Below are 24,147 nucleotides of genomic sequence, written 5' to 3'. Positions count from 1 at the left end.
CTGTGTGAGCATCACACAGCGATCTGATTGATACATTATGACTTATGTTTAATGCTTGTGTTTTTACAGATAAGCACTTTGTTCTGACTTTCATGAGAAATAAAGGTGTAGATGACTTTGACAGAAGCACCACACTAAGAGCTATTTTTATAATATGCAGAGCTATGAAGGAGCACTTAAAAACTGTTAACACATTTGCCAATGCACTGGACAAAGTTTCACCAGTATCGCTCTAGACCAAAACCATTTCCTTTAAAAACAGGATTGATCATGGGCTGTTCTCTTCAGGGGAAGAAATGTTTCCCCTGAAGAGAGCAGCACCCTGTCTGTGCATCTCACTGTTCTTTAATATTTATCTGTGTCGTTTCTTCATGCATCTCAGTATTTACGTGCAGTACACACAGACAGAGTGGTGACTGTGGTGGAAGCAACTTTATTCACCTCAAACATGTCAGCTGCAGCCAGTGCTTGATGATCTCTCTTGTATGACAGAACAAAGCTGCTAATTTTTTTAATGTTTAAGTCAAATTCAAACCAATAAAGACCCTCACTCTCCGATTCATTATCTCAGTACATGCTGTACTCTATTGTGGACATGCAGGAGTGAATAAAGTTTAGGACAGCAGTTTAAAATATCCGATGACAGGATGTGGTTATGTTCTTTCTGCTGAAATGTTATTATTAAACTCTAATCTCTACATCTAGCTCAGATAAAATTGCTTGTAACAGTAAATACAGAGTTTTTAATGTTGACGCAAAGTAAAACTGAATAGTGTTTCATGTAAATATGATTTTATAGTGATTACCTTGAACATTTAGGCTACTTTCTGTAACTGTACCTAACAGTGTTTTAGAAAATCATCTGAAATATATTTTATTTAACTGTAACTTTAATGTCTAATAGTTGAATTATTAAGTGTGTGATTGCTTTGATCTGTGTACATCCGGCTAGGTTATAACCACTTCTTCTGCTTCTATTTTGATGGTAACCTCCCCCACACTATGTTATTATTTTCTGTGCTTACTTGTAAAGAAAAAGTTTGACAGATGAGAAGAGGAAACAGAGGCTGTGTACCAGCGATGGCTGCTGGACGACGTTATCGTAGCTTCGTGCACAGCATTGTGCTGCTGCTCTGGGTCTGTCTCCACTGTAAGTAAACCTTTTGCTTCCAGATGTTAGTGATGTGTTGTATTTGTTGCCTCATGAACTCTGGTACATGAGTGAGTTCAGAACACAGCTGATAGCTGCAGCTTTGCCATTTCAGAGTATTGTTGTGCTAAAGTATTTATTATTGTTCTAACTGCTGCTAATCAACAATTACCTTTAACAGACATTTTTTGAATTCCTGGGAAACAGCTTCTGACATTATATTTTCTTTTATTCATTTGCTGTCACATTTATATGAAAATGACAACATTTTGAATTCATGCTTGTCCACAGAGAAACACCTAAAAACATTTCATGGAGCCGTAGTGTGTAAACATTTTTACTATGTTTACATTTTTGTTGTGCCAAGTCAGTCATATCAGAGTTGTCACTTATGTATGATGATGTTCACATTCTGTAAAGAGATTTATTTTGTTTTTTTTCTGATTTTGTTGTTTTTACTTTAACTATCACACGTTCACCATAAGGTTTCAGGCAATTTGGACTTGTTTCTCTCACCAGTTCACTCACATGTTGAACTTTAAACTTTCATAGATATCATACTCAGTTGTTTGTATGTTTTTCAGATGTCAAGGCTTCCAGTGGAAAACGCGTCATTCACAAAAAAGTTGGAGATACTGTGGAGCTTTCGTCAGGCTTATCAACTGAAGGTGTGACTGTGGCAACATGGAAATATGGAGAAAACAAAGTCGCAGAGAAAAATAAGGGTGTTTCTAAAAAATCTCCATTTAAGGACAGATCAGAGCTGAACCTCACAGACTTTACTTTAACAGTGAGAAAACTGACTCTTCAAGATTCTGGTGATTTCACTTTTGTCTCAGAGGTGAATGATAAGCAAAGGCCTTCAGTCACCATCACTCTGCAAGTTCATGGTAAGAGACTTTTTTTTTCCTTTTTTTTTTTTTTTAAACAAAGCCCTTGATTACTGTTAATAAAAAGTCTCATTGTGAGCTCATGGAGGATATAACATGACACAGGAAAAATAGGAACCACACAAGTAGACTCTAACCCTGGGTCCAACCCAGCGAGCATGACAACATGACACAGTGGTAAACAGTATTTGCATGTATTGTAGTTACTTCATTCACATCATTGTGCTGCTGCTCTGGGTCTGCCTCCGTTGTAAGTCCACATGTTTGCGACGTGTTGCATTTGTTTGCCTCACTGACTCTGAGGTCAGGAGTGCTTCTCATATTAAGAAAGGGACATGTCAAGAGGTTTGCAGTGTATTTTTCTTGTGGGTTCTCAAATGTGGTATTACTAAAGGTAGTGGTGGCTTTAAAGTCATAAAAATATGTAAATTCTAAAACTGGAACATCTACATTAAAGAAAAAAATAAACATTTTAAAGATTATATATTGTAAGAGCATTAGTTTTTCTGATTAAAATAAGTCTCATGTTCACTGTCCTAACTGTTCGTTGCAAATGTGTCCTCTCGAGTATTTATAACTACATGAACAGTGGGCCTGTTATATCTTGTGGCTCCAAAATTGCAGTGTTGTTTGCATCATTGCTGCCCTGCGTGAGCAGATTTTTGATTTTCTGCTTTTTTTTTTAATTTATTTATCACATTTTAGGCTAAATGTGACCAACAGACACAGCAATAAACAGTACTTGTCTGGATTTAATGAAGTTTGTTCTTGCTGATTGAACTATCCATCAATCCATCGTCTTCCAATTATCTGGGGCCAGGCCGCAAGGGCAGCAGCCTAAGCAGAGAAACCCAGACCTCCCTCTACCCAGCCACCTCCTCCAGCTTGTCCAGGGGAACACCAACGTGTTCCCAGGCCAGCTGAGAGATATAATCTCTCAGCTGGCCTGGGTCTGCCTCGGGCCCTTCTCCTGGTGGGACATGCCCAGAACACCTCACCCAGGAGGCGCCCAGGAGGCATTCTTGTCAGATGCATAACCAACCTCAACTGGCTCCTTTCGATGTGGAGGAGCAGCGACTCTACTCTTAGTCCCTTCTGGTTGGCCGAACGTCTCACCCTATCTCTAAGGGAGAGGCCAGCCACCCTTTGAAGGAAGCTCATTTCTGCTGCTTGCATCCGTGATCTCATCCTTTAGGACACTACCCACAGCTCGTGACCATAGGTGAGGGTAGGGGCGTAGATCGACCAGTAAACTAATCGAGCCAAGGACTCCTTCAGCTTGGTGGCTCCCTTCACCTCTGGTGTCACCTCTGGTTGGTTACCACCAGGACAGGCACCAACCACCTTGTGGACTGGAACCTCTGCTAGGCATTTCCAGCACACCCTCACGATATGTTTAGGTGCCCCAGGTCTGTCCAGTGTTCTTCCCTGCCACCTGATCCAAATCACTACCAGGTGGTGATCAGTTGACAGCTCAGCCTCTCTCTTTACCCAAGTGTCTTGAACATATGGCTGCAGGTCTGGTGATACGATTACAAAGTCGATCATTGACCTGCGTCCTAGATCGTCCTGGTGCCACGTGCACTTATGGAAACTCTTATGTTCAAACATAGCTTTGTCCAAACTGTGGTTTGCACAGAAGTCCAACAACAAAACATCAGTCGGTTTCAGATTTGACTAACTTTATATAATACACAGTATAATACATTTGTAGAACTCTGCACAGACATATATGTGATGTAAAATGTGACGTGACACACTTTCTCTCTCCTTTTGACTTCTCATTAGAGCTCATTAGAGTTGGCCTTCTTGAAAGACTGTGCCTGACATTTGTTTTCCAATTAATTGCAAAATTACAAAATGAACAATAACATTTTTCCATTGAAAAACAATAACATAAAATTAACATTATTGGTGACATATTATTCAGTTTCCATATTTAAATGTTAGTCATCAAACACATTTTTTTTTAAAATTGTTCAATTCTGATATTTTTGCATTTTTAGAGGAGAGAATAAGGTTGGAGGCTATTTGGTCTTGTTTTTCCTCACTGACGTTTCATAAATATGACACTTGGTATTTGTATGTTTTTCAGATGTGGAGACTTCCAGTGGAAAACATGTTATTCATAAAAAAGTTGGAGATACTGTGGAGCTTTCATCAGGCTTACCAACTGAAGGGGTGACTGCGGCAACATGGAAATATGGAGAAATATTAATTGCAGACAAAGTCATTGAAAACAATATGGGTGTTTCTTTAGGATCTCCATTTAAGGACAGATCAGAGCTAAACCGGGAAAACTTTACTTTAACAGTGAGGAAATTGACTCTTCAAGATTCTGGTGATTTCATTTTTGTGTCAGCAACAAAAGAGAAACAAAGGGATTCAGTCATCATCACTCTGCAAGTTCATGGTAAGATACTTTATTGAGTAAACAAGCATCTTGATACAATACAATGTGATATTTTGAAATAGTTTATCAACCTCCCTTTTATACTCCACATCTTTTTTGTCTGGTTTTGTTTCCTGATTTCCTGAGAGACATAGTTTAATTTATGTATTTTCCTCAAGTAGCAAATCCTTTAGCTTACAGATAAAATGTGTATTTTATCATAATTTATATAGTGGTCATTATTTGACTGAGTTTTAATCTCTTGTCTTCATTTTTTATGTGTTTTGTTTTTGAGGTGGTTTTTAATTTTTAGGTTTAGATACTATGAGACCATCTGATACAGGAGTTAACAGTAGTTGCCCCTTTAATAAACTTTGGGACTGATAATGTTGTTGTTTGAAATTGTTGATGTTTGGCCTAATTTTATAAAATACATTTGCAGGACTCTGCACAAACATATACTTTAAACTGTGATGTAAAATGTGACCTGACACAGACTCTCTCTCTCCTTCTGTTTTCTCATTAGAGCCCATAACTAAGCAGCCTGTCATAAAAATCAATTCTACCTGGGAGGCTTGTAATGAATCATGTAAAGTTCTGCTGGAGTGCAGCACAACTGGTGATGTCAGCTACAAGTGGACTGTAGGAAAACAAACACTAACTGGTCCCAGGCAACAATACATCATCAGGCAGGATGGAGAGACCAATTTCACCTGCACAGTTTCCAATCATGTCAGTGAGAAGTCTGCATTTCAAACAGTGAAGTGCAGCAACAGTACACAGCAAGAAACGGGTATGTGCAGTGTGCATATTTACTCTTTCTTTCTTTTGATGTTTCTTTAAATGCTTATAATAAAGATCAGCAATGATGTGGTAGAAACTGTGGAAGAGAGCTGATGTATTTATATTATGCTGATGATATGCTGATATTTTTATTTAATTATGGGCTGCTGTTAATGAACAATGTGATAATTTTCAGAAAAACACGTGTTCCTTTTCCTGGGTGTAGCTGGTGGCTGTTTGATACTTGTCATTATATTCAGTGCAGCTCTGGGTGTTCGTCTCTGCAATAAAAGACATGCAGGTAAGAAACTCTGAACTATGATTACTGTTTATTATTGCAGGGTTAAGTTCTTCTTCTCTTATCATGTTCATTAGTAAAATGTGTTTTTAATATACAAATGCAAATAATATGCAAAATTATTATTTATCTATTTTTTTGCAGATCTGTGTTGCAACAGGTTAGTGCAACTAATCAACAGCAGTAATGTACAAAAATACTTTTGTTCTACTGATAATAACATGCTTTTATTGCATGAATATTAATGTATTTGAATAATTTCAGGCTCACAGAGTCTGAAACTATCAGCCAGGAGGAAAGTCAGCAACATGTGTACTCGGCTCTTTCCCACGGTCAGGTCTAACACTGTTAAATCAGTCACATTACACTGTTAAAGAATGATTAAATGTTAGACCATTTACACTTTATTATGATTTTTGACTCAACTGTTGCTAACTTGCAGGTGATCTTTGTGTTTATGAGACAATGAGAGGCCGTGAAGATGCTGGACCAGGTACAGTATGACAATGATATGATATGAGGTGATATGAGGTTCTGCAGTACTTGTCACGGCTGTCGAGGCGAGCCGTGTGGAATTATTTAAGGACCCAAAACGCAGGTACTTCTGAAGTGAGGAGACTTTATTAAGGGAGGGGAGGCAAGAAACAGAACGGAGAACCTAAACTGGGAAAACTAAAAAGCAAACCTGAAGTGATAACCGAACGTGGAGAGGAATAGAGAGACGCAGACAGATGCAGACAGATGCAGACAGATGCAGACAGATGCAGACAGATGCAGACAGATGCAGACAGATGCAGACAGATGCAGACAGATGCAGACAGATGCAGGGAAATCACTCAGGGAGCCGGAGGACATGAACACAGATGAACCAGCAACAGGCAGGAGAACACACAGGGCTTAAATACACACAGCAGTAATCAAGGGGATGAGAGACAGGAGGGCAACACACCTGGGAGAAATCAGAGCTGACGGGACAGGGGAAACGTACACTAAACACACTCACATGAGAAAGAGACTTTCAGAATAAAACAGGAAATTCGCAGACACAAAGAACTTGACAAGACACTGAGCTAAACAGACAGATTCACAAGCAGACCGTGTGACACCATAGACCAGGGGTGGGCAATTCCAGGCCCCAAGGGCCCATGTCCTGCAGGTTTTAGATCTCACCTTGGGTCAACACACCTGAATCACGTGATTAGTTTGTTACCAGGCCTCTGGAGAACTTCAGGAGCTAATTTAGCCATTTAAATCAGCTGTGTTGGTTCAAGGACACATCTAAAACCTGCAGGGACACCGGCCCTCGAGGCCTGGAGTTGCCCACCCCTGCCATAGACAGACAGAGGGAACACAGAGAAGTGGGAGAAGGCAGGCACAGAACAAAACCCTAACAAATGGCAAACCTTAAAGGATAAAACAGAATAAACAAGCACATACAAAAATATAAGGAAACACAAAACACTGACTCGTCAGACTCAGGACAATGACAGTACTGCACTTAGGTAATGTATTTTCCCTACCCACATTAGACTTTCCCATTGTTTTTGTGCACACAGGTCTTTCTATGCTTACTTTACTGCTAAAGATATTTTGTATTGCATCAATGCATTTCTTATCGGAATGTAACACCTCATCAAAACGTTTTGTACTTTGTTAGTCACAAGTCACTTTCCTGACTACTGCCGAGCATTTCATTTCTGTCTTCTGTCAAATTACTTACAATTAAATTACTACGTTTTCAAACATATATATGAAAACCAGTAGAACGCTGTGAGTAGCAGCAATGAAACTGCCCTTCAATTACAAGAAACATAAATAAATATTTGAGAAAGAGGTCTCGTTGCAGCAAATACATACCATCAGTCTTGTGTCCACATAACTAAATGCATCAGCTACATGTATACACTACTTAGATTTAGCACGTAGTACTAGACTACTTTGGGATGTGGTTGAGCTGAAAAATCTACAGCAACTGTGTGATGCTGTCATATTAATAAAAAAGCAAAATCTCTGCAAAATGGGAAAAAACCTTGCTGATTCTATGCAACTCTAGATCACTCACTCTTCTGAATATTATCCAGCATTGCATCAATGTTTTTAATCAAATTACTTCAAACTTTTTTCAAACATGTATGAAAGAGCAAATACAATAACACCCTGGCAGATATTTACCTTTAACAAATACAAATACAAACTTGTGTCACAGCTGCAGTCTTGCCTGGAGATTTTCATGAACATCAGTCCTATAAAAAATAAAAATGCCATGCTGTCTCATCAGATTGTCAATTGGTGTCATTTATATTGCTGCCACATTTTAACATTAAAGTGTTTAACAATGTGGCACATATTCTTCTAGGCTGTTGATTTTCCTGGAGAATTATTTTATTATTTTTCATCATATATGCTGTGGCAACACCTTTCTTGTTTTCTTAACTTTTATTGTGTTTGTTTTTTAGTTTAATTTTATTTCTACTTCACAGAAATTGAAGCCAAACCTACTCACAGAAAGCAAATAGCAAAACCAGCAGGGCATAGAAGATGATGAATCACAGCGATCTGATCTAAAGGAGCCACGTTCAGCTGGAAAGGAAGGAGAAGGAAGAGATTTAGCCATGTTAGACAGGGATTCAAACATCACCGGGAAACTGTTATTTGTTTTGTTTTGTTTTGAATTTTTTTTTAAAAATGGATTTTGTGACATGTGATGTTGTCAATGGAAAATTGTAGTTAGTAGTCAGTATAATCTTTTAATGATATAAGTTTGCATATGGCAGAATACTGCATGTAATCATTTGTGTTTAGAAGTATATAGTTGGTGGCATATTGAAAGAATGTCTCATCCTAGGAGGTCTGTAACATTCCAGGGTGTTCTGGCGTTCACCCCCACATCCTAGGAGCATGGGAAAGGTCGTACCTTGTTTTATTGTTTTACGGTAGGATTAACGTAGCTATGTCAGTTTTAGTCTAAGTGCTTTTTTACATATAGATGAACTGTTGGATTTTCCAGACCAGCAGGTTAAGGGAAGTCGTTTATGGGGTCACACACACACACACACACACACACACACACACACACACACACACACACACACACACGCACACACACACACACGTACACCTCCACATTCCAATGTAAGGAACAAAAGCTCACTGAAGCATATAAATAAAGACCAGGGCAGTCCTCAGTGCGAGTCTCTGAGCCTCACTCTTGGAGTGTCAGTTCTGGAGGCTGCCCTTGCTAGCAAGAAATTCTGTGTGTTTCTCTTCTCTGATTCTCTACTGAAGAAGTGTTTTAAAGTAGGGCTGGGTATCGTCACTGATTTCTAGAATCAATTCAATTCCGATTCACAAGGTCCCGAATCGATTCGATCCACGATTCGATTTAATTCGATTCGATTCGATTTGAATCTGGGAAATTTTGACAGCCAGAAATATTATAATTCAGATCAGTACATTTACATATTTTTGTATCTATAAAAAGGAAGCTGACACACGCAAGACTTTATCAAAGGTGTGAGCATCACAGCAGATGCCTTTGTGTCAAAGTAGCTGAAGATAAAACACAGAAAAACATGAAGGTGATTTTCCTGGCCTGGGATTTTATAAAAATATTCTGCAGTACATCAAAAACGAAAGAAAAACCATTAATCAACATATGAACATTACCTCTGACGTTACAGCGGTTTTATTAGAGACACAGCTAAGCATTTTGCATTTTGCATAATTTTAAAAAGTTTAAATTTGTTTAGTATTGAACGGCAGAAATGAGGCTTTCTTTTCGAAAGTATGTAAAACAAAAAAAAACAGCGACCGAGAGCGCTGTAAGCAACAGTAGACTTGTGCGTAACAAGCAAGCGAATAATGAAGAAAACAGATTTTTAGACGGGAAACTGTTCTTGAAGTACAGAGAGAGAGAGGGAGAGAGCTGTGCATCGTGGTCGAAGCAAAACAGTAAAAGTCAGAGTGAATACATGACGATGTTTATGTGAAGAGTTTGGATCTTCTTTTGCTGCTGGTTCGGTCAATATTGTTTGGAGAGACATCAAACGAACAGCTTTAGAATCAGCGCATAAAGGGCGTGAACACAAAGCGCGGACCCGCCGACAGATCAGAATCAGCGAGCTGTCGGCTTTCAGCCCCGACTGTGAGAAAGGCGACATCTAACTGATTCTGATCCGTGGGTTTTGTCTTTGTGCAGAATCCGTGTACCTGCTCTCATTTACTGTCTTAGCTGTTTGGTGGTTGTTGAAATTTTGTGAGATGTCACCTGAGATTCTGGCATTTCGGGCAAAATAAATTTATATGAAAAAATCGATTCAGGATTTTAATGAATCGATTTTACGTTATCCAAGCCAGAATCGATTTTAATCGATAACTCGATTATAAAAACCCACCCCTATTTTAGAGTATATCTCTTAACAGATGTTTAAACACTTTTTACATCTGTATTTGAAACAACAAATAGTGTAAAATAATGACTTCTTGCTATTAGTCCAGTAGCACTTTCTTTAATAAATACATTAATTGACTGATTAAGCACAGCACAGAGGAGTGTTATTTCAACTTATCTGAAGCCAGTTACCACAGTACTGAATCTGAAGTGCAGAATTTCTGCACTTTTCTTTGAGACTTCATAATTTATTGACACTGATGCTATTTAATCATGTTATCTGGGAATGTAAAGAGAACCTGGAGACACCCACAAGAAGATAAATGACTGGATCAGCCATATAGATTACATGATTCAAAACTTGCAGAACCAAATTTTAATTGCTTATGTATTTATTGTTGCAGTAATATTAACCATGCATCAACCTACAGCTCAACTAATACCAAGAAAAAAAGAAATGTGTGCAGGGTTTTGTTCAGAAACATTTTAAATCCATCACGTATTGCCAAGATGGCTGTTAGGAAACAATTACCAGCTTGAACTGGTTCAGAAGAAAAATCTGTTTTTTAGAAAAGAATAAACAAAGAAGAAATACCTGTAGTAGAAAATGTAATTTTAGTTATATATTATATAATAAGTTTTTCTTAAATAAAAAGATTCTCACTTTATTCTGAACACTACATTGTGTCCTTACCCCACATTTTACATGTAATCCACATTTAACTATCAGCTTACATTTTTTATTTACTCCTTTAACCTTCAGGTTGCCTCCTGCCTCTGTGGATATGCTGCTTAGGGCCTGTTCTTTGGTGACATAATCACAGCCTCTGTGCCTCAGGCATATTTATGTTGTTGTTGTCAACCCCTTCCTCTATCTGTTAGTGATGCATGCTATGGGTAGTCATCTCTTGTTCCCCCTGATCGCCATTTGTCTTCTGTTGTCTACATCAGCGGTCCCCAACCTTTTTTGCGCCACGGACCGGTTTATGCCCGACAATATTTTCACGGACCGGCCTTTAAGGTGTCGCGGATAAATACAACAAAATAAAACTAGTACCGGTACTGAAAAAAAGAAAATTTATTCATAACACACGTGAAAAGACCAAGGAAAACCGAGTAAACGATAAAAACGATAACAAAATAACGCTGAAAACCGATAAAAACCCTGAAAACTATACATTTCACACCTGAGCCTCAACTCTCTCGGCCCGGTACCAAACGACTCACGGACCGGTACTGGTCCGAGGCCCGGGGGTTGGGGACCACTGGTCTACATGGTGTGTCTGTGTTATCGTTAAGTCAAAGTTAAAGTCAAAGTAAATTTTATTGTCATCTCTGCTATATACAGTTCAGTATATAGAGAGATGAGAGTTCCATACAGTGCAAAAGAACAACAATAAGTATAGGAAGAGTAAGAATAAGAAGAATAAATATATATACAGTTTGAGACTGAGGGAAAGGGACTAAATATACACTTTGAGGTAAAAGGGTTAAAAGCAGTCTAAAATTTACAATTGAGATTTAAAGTGACTTTGAAGTGGTTTAAAATGACCAACATAGCTTTACAGTTTATAATGTGAAATAAAGTGATCAACATGAGCAGGATTCCTGAGAGTAGGATTGTCCATAGAGCAGCATCTGTATTTACTAAGGCAGTGGTATGTGGAGTCCCATAGAGTTTGTTAGTGGTTTGTGTGGGTGTGTGTGGTGAGGGGGAGTGGGGGAGCTGGTAGTTTAGGAGTCTGATGGCTTGTGGGAAAAAGCTATCTCGCAGTCTGGAGGATCGGGCCCCAATGCTGCGATAGCATCTGCTGGATGGGAGGAGGGAAAAGAGTCCGTGTGAGAGGTGTGAGGGGTCACGCACGATGCTGGAGGCCTTACTGATGCAGTGCTTGTGAAAGATGTCCTGTAGCAGAGGGAGAGATGTTCCGATGATCTTGGCAGCTGCTTTGACGATCCGATGAAGCTGACTGAGGTTTTTGCAGTTTCCAAACCACACGGGGATGCAGCTGGTCAGAACGCTCTCTATGGTGCCCCTGTAGAACATGGTGAGGATGGGAGGAGGGAAGTTGGCCCGATTCAGGCGTCTCACAAAGTGGAGGCGCTGCTGGGCCTTTTTGGTGATGGAGGTGGTGTTAGTAGTCCAGGTGAGGTCGTCTGAGACGTGAACTCCCAGGAACTTGGTGCTGTTAACAGTCTCTACCGTGGAACTGTGGATGCTGAGTGGTGTGTGGGTGTGGCGAGTCTTCCTGAAGTCAAAGATCATCTCCTTGGTTTTGTCCACATTCAGTGACAGGTTGTTTTCACTGCACCAGGACGCCAGCTGCTGAACCATATCTCTGTTAGTAGAACAAATTAAGAAACAGCACAATATGGGAGGATTATTAAAAAACTTATGAATTATGAATAATAAGCCCCAGAAACCTTACTTACTTGTAAGTAAGGTTTGTATTTTCTTTTCTTAATTTGTTGGTGTTTTCTAGGATTTATATTAGCATGACACAGCCCTAACAACATCTAGTCCTGGCATAGCATAGCTTTTGCACACAGGAGTTCCTGCATTTTTGAATGTGATTTTTGGTCATTTAGCTGCAGATACTGAGATCAGAAGGTCAGCACAGTTAGAACATCATCTTTAAAAGGTCTTATTTGTTTGTTTTAAGCAGGCTTGTGGGTAGTTTACCTGTGTTAAGTCTCCACATGAACCACAACCTACACTATTAAAAGTCTCATCATGCAAGCACAGACACAGACTGCAGAAAACAAGAACACATGCACATTTTCTTGTTATTTTCCATACATAACCAAGCACTTTTTTGGTGTAAGGGATATTAACACACACTTGTCCATGCAAGTCATTTTATTCCTCTTATCCATCCCTTTTGCAGACTGTATGTACATGCAGTATATGCAAACAGGGTCCTGTGAGGTTGGATATTCAGCAGTCACTGGTGTTTAATGCTTCCTGCTGAATTGTTAATATATAGTTACTCTAAACTCTGATGGTGCTTTCACATCTAGCTCATATACAGTAAATACAGAGGTTTTACTGCTAATGCAGAGGAGGAATGACTTTTAAAGACGAGGGATGGCTATTTTTTGATGCAAGTAGCATTTTGTGGTAGTCTTAAACATTTAGGCAACTCTCTTCAAAGTAATATATTTGTTACAGTAAACACGCAATGCTGTAATACAGTATTATATGTAACTTTGAGATTTAATGTGTTCTATTTGCCTACTTTAATCTTGTATATCAGGCCAGCTTATGCCTGATTTGTCTGTTTCTGTGTTAATAGAAACTTCCCCCACTCAACACAGTCTCTGGTTTTTTTCTGTGCTTACATGTGAAAGCACAGTTTGACAGAAGGAAACAGACCTCGTCCCTCTTTCCACAGCGACGGTTGGTGGTCAACGTTCTTATTGTAGCTACTTCTTTCACAGCATAGTGTTGGTACTCTGGGTCTGTCTCCATTGTAAGTATACCTGTGCTGTTAAGATCTCTGTGACATGTGTTGCATTTGTTTGCTTCGTTAACTCATGGTTACATGGTTAGAGGTCAGGAGTGCTTCTGTTATTCAGAAGTGACATGTCTTCGCTGGAAGAGGCTTGCAATGTATATTTCTTGTTAAGTTTCCAAATGCTGTATTACTAAATGCACGAGTGGCTTTAAAGCATAACATGTGAGTTTGTAAAATCTTGTTAAAGGAACTGAAGGACTGATCACCCCTTCTGCTGCTGTTACTTCCTGATTTATTATTTTTTGTAAGTGTTTGTTGTACGATATACTTTTTTACATGCTTATAAGCTTATAGTGCTTCTCATACAGTACAATTCTATGCAGTAATTGTTTTGACAGGAATGGGGATGTGGACGTGTTTGTAGATGTGTGGATTCAAGTGTTGCTTCTATTATGTTTAGAGTAGATATAAAAAAAAATTAAAGGAAAAGAAAAGAAAAAACAACAACAAGATATATTCATTAGAAAGGACAATGTAACTGATTATAGTGCTATCAAAAAAGCTGTGAGTCAGACACTAGCAACAGAAGCATTTCCTGATTATCTCCACTGTAGTAGCAGCACTGGCAAAAAGTGATGAGCTCACAGCACAGAGGGCAGCTGCAGGTTTTGCCCATGAATTTGTGGTTGTGCCATTTTCTTCTCTTTCAGAGCACTATAGCTTTGACCATCACATAGACTATTGTTGTGTTAAAGTATATATTGTTATTATATATATATATTATTATTGCTACTAATAAACAACCGACTTTAACAAATACATTTTTTTCTAATTCCTTCCTGAACATCTGACATTTAATTTCCACAAGTTCAGTTTGTTTATTTTCTGTTTTGTTTTGTTTTTTGTTTTTGTTTTTTGGGGGGGGAGGGGGGGGGGTGGTATTCATTTGTTGGTCTATTTTTATGCCAAAGTTACAAGATTATTAGTTATTCTTTTCCATATAGAAGTAGCAACATTAAAAAAATCATTAGTAGAGCCATATTGTGTAATGATTTTTCCCATATTTAAATATATACGTTATGCCAGATCATTTATATTATAAATGTTACTTCACAGAAATTGTTTTTATTCTATAAATATACTTTTTTGTTGTTCTTGTTCTTGTTCTTGGATGAAGAATCACATTTTCCATACTATAACAAGAGGATAATGTTGTTGGCAGGCCATTTTTGTCTCACTCCCTGACTTATAAATTGAGCAGTGGCCTGGGTACACCAGGGTACACCTGGCCACTGCTCCACACAGAAAGGCCCTGGCCTGATGGTGGAACTGAACTCAGGACCTTCTTGCTGTGAGGCAACAGTGCTAACTACCTTGCTGTCCTTTCACAAATATCCTTTCAGATGTGAAGACTTCCAGTGGAAAACGCGTCATTCATAAAAACGTTGGCGATACTGTGGTGCTTTCATCAGGCTTACCAACTGAAGGTGTGACCGTGGCAACGTGGAGATATGGAGGAATAAATGTTGCAGACAAAGATGTGGGTGTTTTTGAAAAATCTCCATTTAAGGACAGATCAGAGCTGAACCCTGAAGACTTTACTTTAACAGTGAGAAAACTGACTCTTCAAGATTCTGGTGATTTCATGTTTATCTCAGGCTTGAATAACAAGCAAAGGCCTTCAGTCACCATCACTCTGCAAATTCATGGTAAGACATGTTTCTTTATTATTAAAAAAGCATTTTGATAACTTTGATTTGTGAGTGGTTAATACATGATTCCCTATTATCTTAATAAGCTGGCTCTTCAACCTTTCTTTAGTTTGTATTCTTATTTGCTTTCTTTTCTGTGTATTCTCAGCCGACATTACATGATATTGTTAAATATTGATTCTGTGTAATGCTATTTAAACTGTTTTATTTTATATTTTGACCTTTGTGTCCTTATACTGATACCTGTAAATCTGTGTAAAATCCAATGTGACATTTTAAAAATAGTTTGTCATTCTTTTTTTTTCACTTTTTGTCTTTCAATGATCCTTTTACTTAAAAAATAATAATGACAATGAAAACATGTGAGATAAAAGCTATTTTATATATTTGATCCAATAGGAAATCCAGTGGATTATACAGTGGCTTGCAAAAGTATTCGGCCCCCTTGAACTTTTCCACATTTTTTCACATCACAGCCACAAATATGAATCAATTTTATTGGAATTGCACGTGAAAGACCAACACAAAGTGGTGTACACGTGAGAAGTGGAACAAAAATCATACATGATTCCAAACATTTTTTACAAATAAATAACTGCAAAGTGGGGTGTGCGTAATTATTCAGCCCCCTGAGTCAATACTTTGTAGAACCACCTTTTGCTGCAATTACAGCTGCCAGTCTTTTAGGGTATGTCTCTACCAGCTTTGCACATCTACAGACTGAAATCCTTGCCCATTCTTCTTTGCAAAACAGCTCGAGCTCAGTCAGATTAGATGGACAGCGTTTGTGAACAGCAGTTTTCAGATCTTGCCACAGATTCTCGATTGGATTTAGATCTGGACTTTGACTAGGCCATTCTAACACATGGATATGTTTTGTTTTAAACCGTTCCATTGTTGCCCTGGCTTTATGTTTAGGGTCGTTGTGCTGCTGGAAGGTGAACCTCCGCCCCAGTCTCAAGTCTTTTGCAGACTCCAAGAGGTTTTCTTGCAGGATTGCCCTGTATTTGGCTCCATCCATCTTCCCATCAACTCTGACCAGCTTCCCTGTCCCTGCTGAAGAGAAGCACCCCCAGAGCATGATGCTGCCACCACCATATTTGACAGTGGGGATGGTGTGTTCAGAGTGATGTGCAGTGTTAGTTTTCCGCCACACATAGCGTTTTGCATTTTGGCCATAAAGTTCCATTTTGGTCTCATCTGACCAGAGCACCTTCTTCCACATGTTTGCTGTGTCCCCCACGTGGCTTGTGGCAAACTGCAAATGGGACTTCTTATGGTTTCTGTTAACAATGGCTTTCTTCTTGCCACTCTTCCACAAAGGCCAACTTTGTGCAGTGCATGACTAATAGTTGTCCTATGGACAGATTCCCCCACCTGAGCTGTAGATCTCTGCAGCTCGTCCAGAGTCACCATGGGCCTCTTGGCTGCATTTCTGATCAGCGCTCTCCTTGTTCGGCCTGTGAGTTTAGGTCAGGGGTGTCAAAACTCAAGGCACACTTTAGGTCGCGGGCCAAACAAGATAAAGATTTATTGAACACTAAAACAATGTTTTTTATACATAAATATGAATAAAAACAGACAGGAATATTATTCCAGATTAAATAAGCTTTTAAAAAAACTTTAACTTTAAATATTTTGCTCTTCATAAAAATATATCTTGTCAAAATTATGCAAGTTAGAAATATGAACATGCTGCCAAAAACCCCAGAAAAAGTAAATGAAAGCATACAGAAGGTTGGAGCCGCATGTAGATGGAGCTGGGCATTTCTTCAGGAATGGAACTAATAAACTCTTCGGACCATTCAGTGTCGTACTTTCCCTCGAGTGTATCATTACACCGCAGCTCCATCTGAATCTGCACAGGTGCAGTTCAGCAAAGTCCGCTGACTTGGTTCAACAAAGTGAGGCAGGTCGCACTGGTGCATTTGTGACAGCGTCACTTGAAATGCCTTCACTGCATCATACATGTCACGTCCATGAACTGACAGATTTCCTTGCTGAGCTCAAAAACTCGATTGAGAATTTTTATCCCAACTCAGCCAAAGGATCTCTGTATGATGAGGAATGTCGGCAAACTCTGAATCTATTTCCCACATAAAAGACTGCAGTTGACGGTGATTTAAACCTTTAGCTCAGATAAAATTTACGGTCTGCGTTACGGTGATTATCACATGCTCCATTTTTAGGACTTTACCACACAGCGTTTCCTGGTGTGTGATGCAGTGATATGCTCTTAACTCACCGGTAGTTCTCCTCCTGCATCTTTACTCGCATCCTGCTGACTAGTCCACTTTTTTCACCGCACAGCACCGGCGCTCCATCTGTTGTAAGTCCAACAAGTTTGTCCCAGGGCAGTTTCATGTCGGTTACACTTTGACATAAGTTTAAAAAATAAGTATTTTCCTGTCGTTGTCCCACAATTTAATGTTCAATATTTCCTCTCCACGGATGAAGCTGTGCAATATCCATCATGTCTGTATTTTCATCCACAGCAAGAGAGTATGCAATAAAGTTTGTGCTTCTTTCACACAACTGTGTTCTTAAATCAGTGGCCATCTCACAAACCCGATCAGCAACCGTGTTTCTGCTCAGCCTCACATTTGCCAAAATCTGCGTTTTGTCTGGACACAAGACATCGCACACCTTCATCATGTAGCTCTTCAGAGTGGTACCGCGCTGATTTGGCTCCTCTTCTACAATAAAACTTGCTTTCACAACAGCTTCACTTTGTGATTTTGCTCTGGTGAAAAACGTCTGCTGAAATGTCAGACTCTTCTTTAGCTCTTCTACTTTCTGTAGTTTCTGCTCTGCATTTAGGTTTTTCAGCTTATCCTGACGTTTTGTCTCGTAGTGCCGTCTTAAATTAAATTCCTTAATTACAGCCACATTAGCTCCACTAATAAGACACACGGGTTTACCAGCAATGTCTGTAAACATATATTCAGTCACCCATTGGCGCTGATACGCTCTGCTTTCAGAATCAACTCTTCTCTCCACCATTGTCAGCAGCTAGCTTCGCAATAGAGATTGAAAATGTGACGTCATTCAGGGGTAAAACCGCAAAGGATTCTGGGAAGTCGTGGCAAGAGGTACTAGCGCACACAGGCTTTCAATTGAAATCGGTTACACAGCGATAAAAAGAAACAAAAAATGGCAAGAAGCTGTTGTATTATTAACTGCAATAGCCGGTCACATGTCAGCCACGGGAAGCCGACGGGTAAAGAGAACAGTTGTTATTGGATTACGTCGTTGAAGAGAAATTGTTCAAGCTGTGTTTCCGAAGTAACAAAGAGCCAACGGATGGCCTGGATTGCAGCCATTCAAAGACCAAATATAATGTCCCAGATCACTCCAGCTCACAGGTTAGTCTGCTCCAAGCATTCCCACAAAAGTCAGTCTGCTGTTGTAGTTAATATGTCATTTTTCTTAACGTAATTGGTGATATAGGTTACAAGCAAGTTTGGCGCTGAACAGAAATTGTCGCGCTATGCTCCTTTATTTATTGTGCATAAATAGTGAATTGTCCTGACACAATATTGCGTTTCGCTTCTGTTATTACCATGGTACATTGACAAAAACATATACTTTTATTCACAGGATAAAACAGTTTTTTTGTATCACTAATTGCCCAGTACGATTACAGCATACAATATCATTGTCACTGCTACATTTCTGTAACACGTACCAGAAATTATTTCCACTACTAATTAATTACCGTTTAGCTCAAAGTTCCCATTAATAAACGGTTAACGAATGTGTATTTATGACGACAATTTGTGAGACTGGTAAACTTACCTTTGTTCGTACGATGGTCTTTCGTTCTACACGGTGCATTTCAAGGCCCTGTACCCATCCGTCGGTAAACTGTACCTGGGCTTGTTGCAGTGACCTGAAGTTACTAAACTTCATGAGTGTATGCACTCACTCCAAGAACCGTATAATTAGCGTGGTGAAAGTTGGGCAGCACGCGAACGTATTTTGTCCACTCTGTGTGCTTGTAAGGGTCTAACCCTTTCACTCCTTTGATTTTTTTCCTCGTATCTTTCTTTGACTTTTCATCAAGTCTGTCTTTGTACGGACCGGCATTGTTCTCCTTCGTTTTGTACATACCTTTTTTGGGGAGCAAAGAAAAAGCAAGAAGGTATTGGAACCGGAGAATGAACGTTTTGCAGTGCTGCAAATGTTTGCTTTTGATGCGGTACTTGGATTGTTTTGCCACGAGTTCCCGGCATGCAATGCGCAAAAGTCACGTGGTCTGTCAATCTCTATACACAGAAGTTTGACTTGATTGGCGCCGGAATGTTCGCAGTTAGCCTAGCGTTCAGCAAGGAGGCTGCAGCGCTGCATTATGGGATCTGTAGTTTGTTTAATATTAGCGCCTCATATCGCCGGGCCATGCATAACAATAATAGTACATCTATATAAAATGATCTCGCGGCCCGGATGTGGCCTTGACTTTGACACATGTGGTTTAGGTGGACGGCCTTGTCTTGGTAGGTTTACAGTTGTGCCATACTCCTTCCATTTCTGAATGATGGCTTGAACAGTGCTCCGTGGGATGTTCAAGGCTTGGGAAATCTTTTTGTAGCCTAAGCCTGCTTTAAATTTCTCAATAACTTTATCTCTGACCTTTCTGACCCTGTGTTCTATATAAATAAATTTTACTTACTTTTTTACTTACGTCTTTGGACTTCTTGGTGTTGTTGCTCCCAATATTCTGTTAGACAACCTATGAGGCCGTCACAGAGCAGCTGTATTTGTCCTGACATTAGATTACACACAGGTGCACTCTATTTAGTCATTAGCACTCATCAGCCAATGTCTGTGGGCAACTGACTGCACTCAGACCACAGTGGGCTGAATAATTGCGCACACCCCACTTTTCAGTTATTTATTTGTAAAAAATGTTTGGAATCATGTATGATTTTCGTTCCACTTCTCACGTGTACACAACTTTGTATTGGTCTTTCACATGGCACTCCAATAAAATTGATTCATGTTTGTGGCTGTAATGTGAAAAAATATGGAAAAGTTCAGGGGGGGCAAATACTTTTGCAAGCCACTGTAACTACACTATTTGTTTTTCATCACCAATTATCTAACGATCAGGAAGTCACTTTCATTCTACTTTTAAATAATGTCTCAAACCCCACCTGTTCAGAACTACTCTTCATTATAACTTGATGTTAGTCTATATTTACCTTGATTAGTTGTGATTTTAATTGTATACTTTATGTTTTTATTTTGCTGTATTGATGTACCTGTGACCTTGAGGCTCTTTAAAGGTGCCTATAAATAAAATGTATTATTGTTATTTCCTTCTTTTCTCTTTTTTGATGATTTTTATAATAACATGATATCTTTTTGTCTTTGTTTTTTAGATTTTATTATTTATAGCTTGGTGTATTTTTCAGCTTTTTTTTTTTTTACGTTTAAACTAGATTTGACCAGATGACACAGTAATGAACAATAATTGTTTGGATTTAATGAAGTTTATTGTTATTGACTGGCCTAATTTTATATAATGGATTTGCAGTACTCTGAACAAACATCTACTTTAATATGTGATGCAAAATGTGACCTGACACAGACTCTCTCTCTCTCCTTCTGTTTTCTCATTAAATCCCATAACTAAGCAGCCTGTCATAAAAATCAATTCTACGTGGGAGGCTTGTGATGAATCATGTAAAGTTCTGCTGGAGTGCAGCACAACTGGTGATGTCAGCTACAAGTGGACTGTAGGAAACCAAACACTAACTGGTCCCAGGCAACAATACATCATCAGGGAGCAGGATGGAGAGACCAGTGTCACCTGCACAGTTTCCAATCATGTCAGTGAGAAGTCTGCATTTCAAACAGTGAAGTGCAGCAAAGATCATTCACACAGAAAAGAAACGGGTATGTGGAGAATGACTGAGGTTGTGAATACATGTAACTGCTCTTTTTATAGTATAAGTAATTATTACTGTTTGTGATTTCAGAGGACACCTCTTCTCTTCTCATGTTTATTGCTGGGCTGTTTACTGGAGTATTGATCACTTTAGTGTTGCTCTTTCTGCTTTACTGCATAAAGTCAAAGGGTAAGAGCTTTTGCTGCTACTATTAAAAATGTTCTCTTAATCTCCTAATCTCATAATACTTCTTTTTTTTCTACAGGTCTATGTTGCAAAAGGTCAGTGTCATGGTCCTGGGTCTGAGGACTTTCTTATTCTTTGATTTTGTGTTGTTCATGGTTTAGTTTTCTCTGTGTCTGTGTCTTGCTCCCTTAGTTATCTTTAGTATTTTGTGATTTCTAGCCTTTAGGTTTTGTTGCTGTGCCTCTCCTGTTTTCGATGTGTCACGTCGACTCAGTTATGTTCTCATGTCTGTTCAAGTCCACGTCTCAGGCTGTGTCTCATGTTTTCTGTTTTATTTTGATTTTTGTTTAGTGTGTTCAGTTTTGCTTCCTCCCTGTCTCTTTATTGCTGATTAGTACGAGCCGTGTTTCCTCCTGCTTCCCATCCCCTCCTTATCCTTGTGTATTTATTCCTCTGTTTTCCTCTACCTGCTTTCCTCCCTCATGTTTCCCAAGTCCCAGGTTTTGCCAGGTCTCAAGTTCCTCGTTCCCAGTTCCAGGTTTTGTGTTTCAGGTTTCCCTTTTGTTTTTCTATGCATCTTGCATTTTTATGTTTAACTTTCCCCAGTTTAGGTTTCCATTAGTTTATCACAGTCTCCAGTCGGTGTCTCTTTGCTTTCTCTTAACATTCCTCTCAATCTACATTGTTTGCATTTGGGTCCACACTCTCTCCACTCCACGCCATCTGCCACAGCAGATGCGACAGTTGCTGAAACTCATCAACAGCTGTAATATATAAAAATACTTTTATTCTACTAATAATAAAATATTTTACTTATTTCAGGCTCACACTCTCTGAAACAATCAACCAGGAAGAAAATCAACAACACGTGTACTCGGCTCTTTCCCACGGTCAGGTCTAACACTGTTTACTTGCTCTCGGTCACATTACACTCTTAAAGACTGATTAAATGTTAGATAACTTGAAAATGTTAATTATTGTGACTTTGACTGAACTGTTATTAACTTGCAGGTGATCGTTGTGTTTATGAGACAGTTAGAGGATCTGAAGATGCTGGACCAGGTACAGTATGACAATGATGAGCCATCAAAGTAATAAATAGTAACTCTTCGATTTCAAGAATTTCATTTGTGACATTCTCAAACTGTTCTTACTGTATTTCAGGTGGATCAGAAATACAGTTCATCAAATCAGACTAGACGAGCTGCAGTTCTGCATATCTGTGGTATTTTTTTGGTGTCTTAAGTTAAATGTGATTTTTATGTCAGGTCCTAATTGTTTATAAAAAACAGGATGATTTAAGAGCATAATTACAAACAGCTCATTGTTACACTGAAGTTTTAACACCGTTTTTAATGTGTAAAGTGCTATGAAAGACTGTGTCTGTTTCATATGACCTTGTTTGGATTTTCTTTTGAATCTTCGAGGGAAACACTTCTCTCACATCTGCTCATTTAGTTCAAATCCACTGTCAACATGACTAGTGAAAACTATAGTAAATGTTTTAAAGGTTCATTATTTAATTGAAGTGACTCAAGGTGATTTTTTTTCACATTATACTTATTCAAATCTTTAATTAGAATATGCTATGATAGGCTCATTTTTTATTTTTTCTTTGGTTTGGTGAGCTTGTTGCAAACTATACAGATCATGTGCTTTGGTTAAAGAGAATCTTCTAAAGTAGGTTTCCGTAGTTCAAAATTAGACTTTTATTAACCCATAAAAACTTTTTTTTTAGCTCCCCAGTATGATATAAACAGAAGGCTCCTTCTGGTGGTGTCAAGTCTTTATATTTTCAACTTTTCACACATTTCCTCAAAAGTCCCAGTAATTAATTTTTGTTCTCTATTGGGGCTAGCAGTCTGCAAGCACTACATCAAGCACCAGTCATGCTATCTATGACTCCTGCTGTGCTGTCAAGGGGACATCCTGGGCTCTCTATTGATGCCAATAATTGCAGACATTTTTCCCTCATCAAAAACAAAACTGGATGGCACCGACCGCCTGTAATAATAACTGTTTAAAGTAGGGCTCTGACGTTTTTAGTCATTATGATATCTAGAAGGGGAAATAAGAACATTTTCAGTTGACTAGACACACACACACACACACACACACACACACACACAGAGCAGCTTCGAGTTTAAAAGTTCTTCTTTTATCTTTTGATTTGTTAATAATATATAGCTGCTAATAGTGCATTAAACTGTACATTTCCCTTCATTCTGTGATCAAACAAGCCCAATGTTTACTTCGAAAGACAGGAATATTGGGATGTCATAAAAAATACTTGCTCATTAATAATCTGCTCAGCAGGATTGTAATTTATGTACTTTATACTAAAGGCCTATATTATGTTTATAGAAAAATCTTAGCAAGTTATTTATGAGCAACACATGTATTATCTGATCTCTGCTTTTGTCTGAGTTGGAAATGTTTAACAAACCTGACTGATGAGATTCCAGTCTTTGTTTAAGTTCTCTGTGCACGCTTCTACACAAATACTGATGGTGAGAAACTGATTTGTTTTGTTCCTACGTTTGCAAAATGTGCATTATTTATCCTTGAAAAAATAATATATAGATATTAATAGATAATAGTTAATAGATATTTCCCATGATTATTTTTATATAATACAGTACTGTGCAGAGGTCTTCAGTAACACATTGTATATTTATATTATGATTCCAAGGAGTCAGACTTCAAAGGATCCAGGGTCAAACAGACTGCAGTTTAAGAAAAAACAGAAAAATGCTGCAGAAGCACACAAAATAGAATGGAAATTGAATAAAACCTAATAGAAAAAATGGCTGTTCAACCTGTTATTGTCTCCCCAAAAACACTGATCTAAATCCATCAGAATAGAGGAATCAAGCGGTTACAAAGTGGGGGCCAAAGACAGTAGTTATTACAATGTGAAGATGATGTCCTGGCTATTGTGAGAGACCCTGAGACATTCTTGCCACAATTGATGGATACTATTCGGTCCTATTC

At 38.7% G+C, this 24,147-nt stretch overlaps 2 protein-coding genes across 2 annotated transcripts; both read left to right on the top strand.

The window, feature by feature from the left end:
- Positions 1-1,080: 1,080 nt before the first annotated feature.
- On the top strand, positions 1,081-6,017 carry LOC146636165 (uncharacterized). The gene is made up of 7 exons (XM_085350287.1): positions 1,081-1,150; positions 1,735-2,040; positions 4,959-5,225; positions 5,412-5,516; positions 5,658-5,673; positions 5,778-5,845; positions 5,956-6,017. Exons 1-7 carry the CDS (start codon positions 1,081-1,083, stop codon positions 6,015-6,017), a joined length of 894 nt encoding a protein of 297 aa, XP_085206413.1.
- Positions 6,018-13,085: 7,068 nt separating this feature from the next.
- LOC146636164 (uncharacterized) lies at positions 13,086-22,352 on the top strand. The gene is made up of 9 exons (XM_085350285.1): positions 13,086-13,090; positions 13,330-13,376; positions 14,765-15,070; positions 20,699-20,974; positions 21,058-21,156; positions 21,233-21,248; positions 21,976-22,043; positions 22,165-22,215; positions 22,318-22,352. The coding sequence occupies exons 1-9, from the start codon at positions 13,086-13,088 to the stop codon at positions 22,350-22,352; spliced, it is 903 nt and encodes a 300-aa protein (XP_085206411.1).
- Positions 22,353-24,147: the final 1,795 nt, after the last annotated feature.

The sequence above is a fragment of the Diplotaxodon limnothrissa genome, linkage group LG3 (assembly GCF_057381915.1).
Source record: "Diplotaxodon limnothrissa isolate DT_005_m linkage group LG3, D_limnothrissa_male_GT1.1, whole genome shotgun sequence".
NCBI classification, from domain to species: Eukaryota; Metazoa; Chordata; class Actinopteri; order Cichliformes; family Cichlidae; genus Diplotaxodon; species Diplotaxodon limnothrissa.
This window is presented reverse-complemented; position numbering and strand designations above follow the sequence as displayed.